Below are 9530 nucleotides of genomic sequence, written 5' to 3' on the forward strand. Positions count from 1 at the left end.
AAAGTTTGACTGAACTATCTGACTGTTTTTTTGACATTCACTTTAGCGCAGCGTTTTTTTGACATTCACTTTAGCGCAGCGTAGGCGCGGCTTTTAGTCCGGGGCGGCTTATTGGTGGACAAAATTATGAAATATGTAATTCATAGAAGGTGCGGCTAATAATCCGGTGCGCCTTATAGTGCGGAAAATACGGTACATGAAAACAAAGAATGTGGGATTTACAATATTAACTATGAATGATAAAACACTGAATATTGACAACATATGAACATCACACCCCCTCTACATCCACATATTTTTACAATCAAGCAAAATATGAATGTGAAGGGTTAAAAAAAAAACCAAAAAAAAAACCCACCTGCAATCCGATATATCTGCATCACTAAGCTTTTGAAATTTCTTGTAAAAATCTCCTTGTGCGTCTGTCCCTGACACCCACACTTCAGGCTGGCCTCTGTGGAAACGCTCCCCACCCACACTGCTCGGTGCCTTGTCTGAGCTGCTGTGACTTAGATTACCATAGTAACTAATTATATTACGATAGTAACTAATATATCATGCAAAAGTGCAGATTCCAACCATTGAAATACTTTGTGTAGTTCAAGACTTACGGTCATTTGAAAACATTATAATGGCAGCTACAGTTTCCATCTTAAAAGATCTAAAAAAATTATTTGGGAATGTCCGGTGGGTCGGATTTAATTACATTTTCCCAGGTGTGGTATACGGGAAGCTAACAGTCGTTGTCCTCGATCAGGTTATCCGCAAGAAACTGGTGCGCAAGACGCTGGACATGATCAAGAAGATGGCAGAAGAGCACTACAACGACAAGTTCTGGAAGGAGTTTGGCACCAACATCAAGCTGGGCGTCATCGAGGACCACTCCAACAGGACCCGCCTGGCCAAGCTGCTCCGCTTCCAGACTTCCAACAGCGACACGGTGCTGGCCAGCCTGGAGCAGTACGTGGAGCGCATGAAGGAGAAGCAGGACAAGATCTACTTCATGGCCGGCACCAACAGGAAGGAGGTGAGGATCGGAGGTTTTAACCAAAGAGGAGGCATGAAGTGACGGTTGTGAGTTGTCCTTCAGGCGGAGGCGTCTCCCTTCGTGGAGAGGCTGCTGAAGAAGGGTTACGAGGTGATCTACCTGACGGAGCCCGTGGACGAGTACTGCATCCAGGCTCTGCCAGAGTTCGACGGCAAGCGCTTCCAGAACGTGGCCAAGGAGGGCGTCAAGTTTGAAGAGAGCGACAAAGTCAAAGAGAAGCGCGAGGCTCTGGAGAAAGAATACGAGCCTCTCACCACCTGGCTGAAGGAGAAGGCGCTCAACGAGAAGGTCAATAAGAAGCCAGTTGAATGACCAGCAGTCCATCTCAACCTTTTTGACTCTTTGACAGATTGAAAAGGCCGTGCTCTCGCAGAGGCTCACCAACTCGCCGTGCGCCCTGGTGGCCAGTCAGTACGGCTGGTCGGGCAACATGGAGAGGATCATGAAGGCCCAGGCTTACCAGACAGGAAAAGATATTTCCACAAAGTGAGTGCTCACTTTTTTAAAAACAACTTGAATGTCAAACTGCAGCTGACAAAAGTCTCTCTGGTATTTCAGTTACTACGCCAGCCAGAAGAAAACCTTAGAAATCAACCCCAAACATCCGCTCATCAAGCAGATGCTCAAACGAGTCAATGTAAGTTACAATCTCCTTTTTATGTCTTCACCCATTTGAATTTAAGTTGTACTCAAGAGAAAGTCAAATACAAATAGACGGAATTGAAAGAGTAAATGAAACCAAATTTCTAGGTATAATGATGGATGATAAATTGAACTGAAAATCTCATATAAAAAATACACAACATAAAGTAGCAAGAAATGTGTCAATTAATGAAGCAAAAGCATGTTCTAGACCAGGGGTCAGCAACCCGCGGCTCTAGAGCCGCATGCGGCTCTTTAGCGCCGCCCTAGTGGCTCTCTGGAGCTTTTTTTAAAAATGTATGAAAAATGGAAAAAGATGAGGGGAAAAAAATCTATTTTTTGTTAATATGGTTTCTATAGGAGGACAATCATGACACAAACCTCCCTAATTGTTACAAAGCACACTGTTTATATTAAACATGCTTCACTGATTCGAGTATTTGGCGAGCGCCGTTTTGTCCTACTAATTTTGGCGGTCCTTGAACTCACCTTAGTTTGTTTACATGTATACTTTCTAGGACGTGTTTTATGCCACTTCTTTTTCTGTCTCATTTTGTCCACCAAACTTTCCACAGAGGTGAGTTTTGTTGATGTTGTTGACTTGTGTGGAGTGCTAATCAGACATATTTGGTCACTGCATGACTGCAAGCTAATCGATGCTAACATGCTATTTAGGCTAGCTATATGTACATATTGCATCATTATGCCTCATTTGTAGCTATATTTGAGGTCATTTAGTTTCCTTTTAGTCCTCTTAATTCAATTTATATCTCATGACACTATCTGTATGGCTTTTAATTTTTTGCGGCTCCAGACAGATTTGTTTTTGTATTTTTGGTCCAATATGGCTCTTTCAACATTTTGGGTTGCCGACCCCTATTCTAGACCAAAAATCACTTCATATTCTCTACTGCTCACTAGTGTTACCATATCTGAGTTATTGTGTAGAGATATGGGGAAATAAGTACAAAAGTACACTTCATTCATTAACGGTGTTACAAAAAAAGATCAGTTAGAATAACACAATGTTGGACATAGAACGTACAAACACTTTATTTATTGAATCAAAAATACTGAAATTCCACGACATAGTGAATTTGCGAACAGCTAAAATTATACACAAAGCAAACTATAACCTGCTAGCCAAAAATAAACAACAATTCTTCTCAACAAGAGGAGAAATATAACCTTAGAGAAAAATGTCATTTAAAACATTTGTATGCACGTACAACACTTACCGTAATTTTCGGAGTATAAGTCCCTCCGGAGTTAAGTTGCGCCGGCCGAAAATGCATAATAAAGAAGGAAAAAAAACATAAGTCGCATTTTTTGGGGGGGAAATTTATTTGATAAAACCCAAAACCAAGAATAGACATTTGAAAGGCAATTTAAAATAAATAAAGAATAGTGAACAACAGGCTGAATAAGTGTACGTTATATGAGGCATAAATAACCAACTGGTATGTTAACGTAACATATTATGGTAAGAGTCATTCAAATAACTATAACATATAGAACATGCTATACGTTTACCAAACAATCTGTCACTCCTAATCGCTAAATCCCATGAAATCTTATACGTCTAGTCTCTTACGTGAATGAGATAAATAATAATATTTGATATTTTACGGTAATGTATTAATTTCACATAAGTCGCTTCTGAGTATAGGTCGCACCCCCGGCCAAACTATGGGAAAAAAACCCCGACTTATAGTCCGAAAAATACGGTAAGACCTTCAGTATATCTGTATGTGGAATTAAATTATGGAATGGATTAAGCAAAGAAATCGAACAATGTACTAATATGATCCACTTAAAGAAACTTTTTAAAGTGTATACAAAGAAGAACCATGATAAACATTCTGAATTTATCTCATCCATCCATTCATTTTCTAGATTATCTTACTCATCTCACCATATGAAATATAACTTACTTCCCTTATTTATTTGTATTACTTATGGAGTATATTGTGAATAAATTGATAACAGGAAGTGAACAAAAGTTTTAGCAACTGCTATGTAAAGGAAAAGGGGGTAGGATTAATAAATAAGCTCTGCTTCTTCGTACTCCTTTTTTTTTTTTTTACGGTAATACCATATTTTTCCGAGTATAAGTCGCACCTGCCAAAAATGCATAATAAAGAAGGAAAAAAAACATAAGTCGCATTTTTTGGGGGAAATTTATTTGATAAAAGCCAACACCAAGAATAGACATTTGAAAGGCAATTTAAAATAAATAAAGAATAGTGAACAGGCTGAATAAGTGTACGTTATATGAGGCATAAATAACCAACTGATATGTTAATGTAACATATTATGGTAAGAGTCATTCAAATAACTATAACATATAGAACATGCTATACGTTTACCAAACAATCTGTCACTCCTAATCGCTAAATCCCATGAAATCTTATACGTCTAGTCTCTTATGTGAATGAGATAAATAATATTGATATTTTACGGTAATGTGTTAATCATTTCACACAAGTCGCTCCTGAGTATAAGTCGCATCCCCGGCCAAACTGTGGAAAAAAACTGACTTATAGTCCGAAAAATATGGTACATTTGTTCATCCACAGCAACCTTGGGATGAATCTGATTGCATTTTTTTGGGCCTTTTGAGAGCAAATTATATATTTTAGTTTCTTTTTAAAAAAAAAAAAAAAAAAAAAAAACTTAAATTAGGATCTAATTTAAATTGTAAATATTTTTATTGTACTATATAGTTAATCATACAGTATTTGTATTATAGCTTTAAATTTAACTGATCACTGTATTGTACTATGGTTTTATCATACAGTATTACAGCTTTATGAATTGGATTTAAATTTTAAATATTGTACTACATACTGTATTTACCGGACCATAGGGCGCACTGGATTAAAAGGCGCACTGCCGGCGAGCGGGTCTATCTATTCAGGTCATTTTTCATACAAAAGGTGCATTCAAGGAGTCTTATTTTTTTCTAAATGTAAAAGACTTCCTTGTGGTCTACATAACATGTAATGGTGGTTCTTTGGTCAAAATGTTGCATAGATGTTTTACACATCATCTTAAAGCCGCTTTCTAAGGATTTCTTATTTACGTGGCTCACCTTCGACAGAGTCTTCTCCCCGTCACCTTTGTTGTAGCGTGCAAGGACGGGAGTGGAATAAGTGTCAAAAGATGGCGCTAACTGTTTTAATGACATTCAGACTTTACTTCAATAACGGAGCAGCATCTCCTCATCCGGAAACACCGGAAATGTGTCCCGTGAAAAACTCTAATAAAGTTCCTTGGGTGTATAATGTATACTCACTACACCAGTATGTTTTAGCGCTTTCATGGCAAGTTTACTGACAGACATAAGTAAGAACTTTACACTACTTTATATTAGAAATGGCAACAGCGGAGGATGAATGTCCCATAACAAGAATGAGGAAAAATAAGAAGCTTACGGACTACAAAGGCGGACGCGCGCAATTTTTCAGGATTTATGCAGATCCCAAATACAGATCAGCAGGTACCAGAAGTTAAAAGTTGCTTTTGCATAATATTGCGAAACAAAATGCCAGATAATGTCTTACCTTTATACACACCATAATAATACTCCTATGTTGTGTACAGGGGGGAGTAGACGGCACAGACAACAAGGGGGCATAGTATAGCTCTGTATTTATTATATATATTTACAATTGACTGCCATCTACTGGTCACACTTATCATTACACCATGTACCAAATAAAATTGCTTTGAGGTGGGTAAGCTCAACCAAAATTACCTTACATTAGGCGAACCGGGTTATAAAGCGCAGTCGAGTTTTAAGAGGGGAAAAAAAAAACATGCGTTAATCAAATCGTCCACCCAAGAACCGTAATGGAATCATAAGTTGTAAGGTTTCCATCAAAGTCACTTGGGGTTTGTTTTTTCCAAACGGACATGCTGTGTTCCTGCATGTAAAAGACTTTTTGCCGCCTTCAGGACGACGCAGAGGACCAGACGGCGTCCGACCTGGCCGCCATCCTCTTCGAGACGGCCACCCTGCGCTCAGGCTACCAGCTGGCCGACACCAAGGCGTACGGAGAGAGGATAGAACGCATGCTGCGGCTCAGCATGAATGTCCCTCTGGATGAGGAGGCACGTCATGTGACACCATTAAGTTTTACGGGTGAAAGACGAAGGTGGGGACAGCAGGTTTGAAGTGTGCCCTTTTGTGCAGGTGGAGGAAGAACCAGAGGAGGAACCTGAAGAGCCAGCAGATAATGATGACGACGATGATGATAATGAAGAAAATGAAGAAGAGGCCGATGGAGCTGAGGGAGATGACGTTGATGATGAAGAAGAAACGGTAAGAACACTTTGTTTGCACTGGTGTTGTCCCGATATCAATACTTTGGTACTTTTCTAAATAAAGGGCACTACAAAAATGTCAATATTGGCTTTATTTTAACAACAAATGTTAGTGTACCGTATTTTTCGGAGTATAAGTCGCACCTGCCGAAAATGCATAATAAAGAAGGAAAAAAAACATATATAAATCGCACTGGAGCCCGGCCAAACTATGAAAAAAAAAAACCTGCGACTTATAGTCCGAAAAATACGGTACATGAAACATATGTTTATTATTGCAATTTAGTCCTTAAATAAAATCGTGAACATGCTAGACAGCTTGTCTTTTAGTAGTAAGTAAACAAACAAAAGACTCCTAATTAGTCTGACATATGCAGTAACATATTGTCATGTATACACCTATTATTTTGTACACATTATGAGGGACAAACTGTAAAAATGAATTATTAATCTACTTGTTCATTCACTGTTAATATCTGCTTATTTTCTCAACATGTATCTACATTTGTTAAAATATAATAATCACTTATTCTTATCTTGTTTTGATACTTTACATTAGTTTAGGATGACACCACACATTTAGGTATCGATCCGATACCAAGTAGTTACAGGATCATACATTGGTCATATTCAAAGTCCTCGTGTGTCCAGGGACGTATTTCCTGAGTTTATAAACATAACATTTTTAAAAAGCAAGATTTTGTGATGCTAAAAAATATCTAAGTAATCATAGTAGTATCGACTAGATACGCTACTGTACTTGGTATCATTACAGTGGATGTTAGGTTTAGATCCACCAATGGTGTTTGTTTACATTTTGACGCCAATGAGCTATGGTGTGTAGTGACTCATGTTTAGCTATTCCTCGTCCTCCAGTGATAATGCTACTTGTAAGAAACGTACTTTGTTGCCATGGTGGCGAGGATTAGTGATTTAGAAGTAGCTAAAACACTGTAGACTGCGGGATGGACTTTAACACTGAGGGTGTTTCAGTGTTATAACTTCACCTTTATCTTTACTTTTTAATCCAAAATGCGTCCGTTCTCCCTTTTCTGTCTACACACTGTCTGCTTGTAAGTACTCAGTGCGCACGCGCTGCCGAACATGCTCCTCTGCTCGTAAACCAGCAATGTCCCAAGCAGGGGGGTAGGGACTGGTTATTTTTTAGAGGTGGAACATGATTAATTATACTAATACTGATATACTGCACACTAACAAGTTGAATGTTTAAACTCTTGTTTTTGCTTCATGTGTTATCTCTTAGGCAAAAGACGAACTGTGAAACATCCACTTGAAGAGCGCGAGGAACAACAGAGCTGGGAAGTGGTTCTAGCTCCCCACTGTGGTTGGTCCTGGGTTGGGGTTTTTATAAGGAGCGTGTTTGTTTTTGTTTGTTCTGTATTTTTTTTTTTATTACATTCCTCATGATTGTAAATTTGTTAATATTTAACTGACCTGTTGATGGAAAGATCCTGTCTTGATTGAATAAATGTCTCCTGGAAGAACAGTAGATGCGCCTTTTTTTGCTCCTCATATCATTGACGCTCTTAAGGAAGTTATTTGCTAAGTCACTGATTTAGTTTTTTTTATATTCAGAAATGTTTGCCCGGTAGCTATATGACATGTGCATAAACACATGTTCCAAACTCTTGATGGATTGGGGACTTCAATTACATGTATTCCCAAATGTGTATCATTTATATATACATACAATAGGAATTATTTTCGAAATCAGACACAATTGGCATATTTTTTATTGATGTATTTTTATTGATTAATTATTTCAACTCTTTTACTGAAATATATTTTAATTTATGGATTATTTCAACTCAATTACTGAAAAATATTTATTGATGGGTTAATTTAACTCATTTAATGAAATATATTTTTATTTATGGTTGGTTTTAATTTATTTACTGAAATATATTTTTATTGATGGATTATTTCAACTCATTAACTGAAATATTTTTTTTATTCATTCATCATTTCAACTAATTTACGGAAATATATTTGTTTTTATTGATTATTTCAACTCATTTACGGAAATATATTTTTATTTATGGATTTTTTTTTACTCATTTACTGAAATATATTTTTTATGGATTATTTCAAGTCATTTACTAAAATATATTTTTATTTGTGGATTTTTTCTATTCATTTACCGAGATCTATTTTTATTGATAAATTATTTCAACTCTTACTGAAATATATTTTAATTTATGGATTATTTCAACACATTTACTGAAATGTATTTTTTATTGATGGATTAATTTATCAATAAAAAATACATTTCATTTATTTTTTTTATTTTTTTTTTTATTTTATTGATGGATTAATTTAAGGCAGCACGGTGGGAGAGGGGATAGTGCGTCTGCCTAACAATACGAAGGTGCTGAGTAGTCTGGGGTTCAATCCCAGGCTCGGGATCTTTCTGTGTGGAGTTTGCATGTTCTCCCCGTGACTGCGTGGGTTCCCTCCGGGTACTCCGGCTTCCTCCCACCTCCAAAAACATGCACCTGGGGATAGGTTGATTGGCAACACTAAATGGTCCCTAGTGTGTGAATGTGAGTGTGAATGTTGTCTGTCTATCTGTGTTGGCCCTGCGATGAGGTGGCGACTTGTCCAGGGTGTACCCCGCCTTCCGCCCGATTGTAGCTGAGATAGGCTCCAGCGCCCCCCGCGACCCCAAAAGGGAATTAGAAAATGGATGGATGGATGGGTTAGTTAACCCCAAGCTGTATTTTAATTAACATAGAACATCTACACAACATTTTTCCTATGCCATATTGGGTTTTAAAACCTTTTTTAAAGGTTTTAAACCTACTCAGTGGTTAAGAGTGTCCGCCCTGAGATGGGTAGGTTGTGAGTTCAAACTCCGGCCAGGTCATACCAAAGACTGTAAAAATGGGAGCCATTACCTCCCTGCTTGGCACTCAGCATCAAGGGTTGGAATTGGGGGTTAAATCACCAAAAATGATTACCGGGCGCTGCTGCCCACTGCTCCCCTAACCTCCCACTGAGTGATCAAGGGTGATGGGTCAAATGCAGAGAATAATTTCGCCACACCTAGTGTGTGTGTGTGTGTGTGACATTCATTGGTGCTTTAACTTAACTTATTTAATAATACATTTCACTTATAAGGTGCCTTTCTGGGCACTCAAGGACACCGTACAAAATCAAAACAATAAAATCAATTGCCAATCACCATGAATTGATTTACGTGGACCCCGACTTAAACAAGTTGAAAAACTTATTGGGGTGTTTCCATTTAGTGGTCAATTGTACGGAATATGTACTGTGCAATCTACTTATGAAAGTATCAATCAATCAAGCCTTCCGCCCAAATGCAGCTGAGATAGGCTCCAAACCCCCCGCGACCCCAAAAAAGGGACAAGCGGTATAAAAAATGGATGGATTAAAAACAACAAAGAACGATATTTACAATGAATAAGCAGTCAGGAATAGGTGTTTTGAGTCTGTCAGCCCCTGCATGTTACACGCCAGAGCTCAA

At 38.0% G+C, this 9530-nt stretch overlaps 1 protein-coding gene across 1 annotated transcript in view; it reads left to right on the plus strand.

Annotated features, from left to right (window-relative positions):
• The window catches only part of hsp90b1 (heat shock protein 90, beta (grp94), member 1), a 30284-nt gene extending 22755 nt beyond the window's left edge, over window positions 1–7529 (plus strand). Inside the window, exons 12-18 of the mRNA XM_061925308.2 lie at window positions 758–1027; window positions 1091–1336; window positions 1398–1534; window positions 1607–1685; window positions 5651–5806; window positions 5889–6017; window positions 7284–7529. Coding sequence (XP_061781292.2) covers window positions 758–1027; window positions 1091–1336; window positions 1398–1534; window positions 1607–1685; window positions 5651–5806; window positions 5889–6017; window positions 7284–7301 — 1035 coding nt within the window. The 3' untranslated portion in view covers window positions 7302–7529. The remainder of the gene's footprint in view (window positions 1–757; window positions 1028–1090; window positions 1337–1397; window positions 1535–1606; window positions 1686–5650; window positions 5807–5888; window positions 6018–7283) is intronic.
• Window positions 7530–9530: the final 2001 nt, after the last annotated feature.

The sequence above is a fragment of the Nerophis lumbriciformis genome, linkage group LG29, assembly GCF_033978685.3.
Source record: "Nerophis lumbriciformis linkage group LG29, RoL_Nlum_v2.1, whole genome shotgun sequence".
Taxonomy (NCBI): domain Eukaryota; kingdom Metazoa; phylum Chordata; class Actinopteri; order Syngnathiformes; family Syngnathidae; genus Nerophis; species Nerophis lumbriciformis.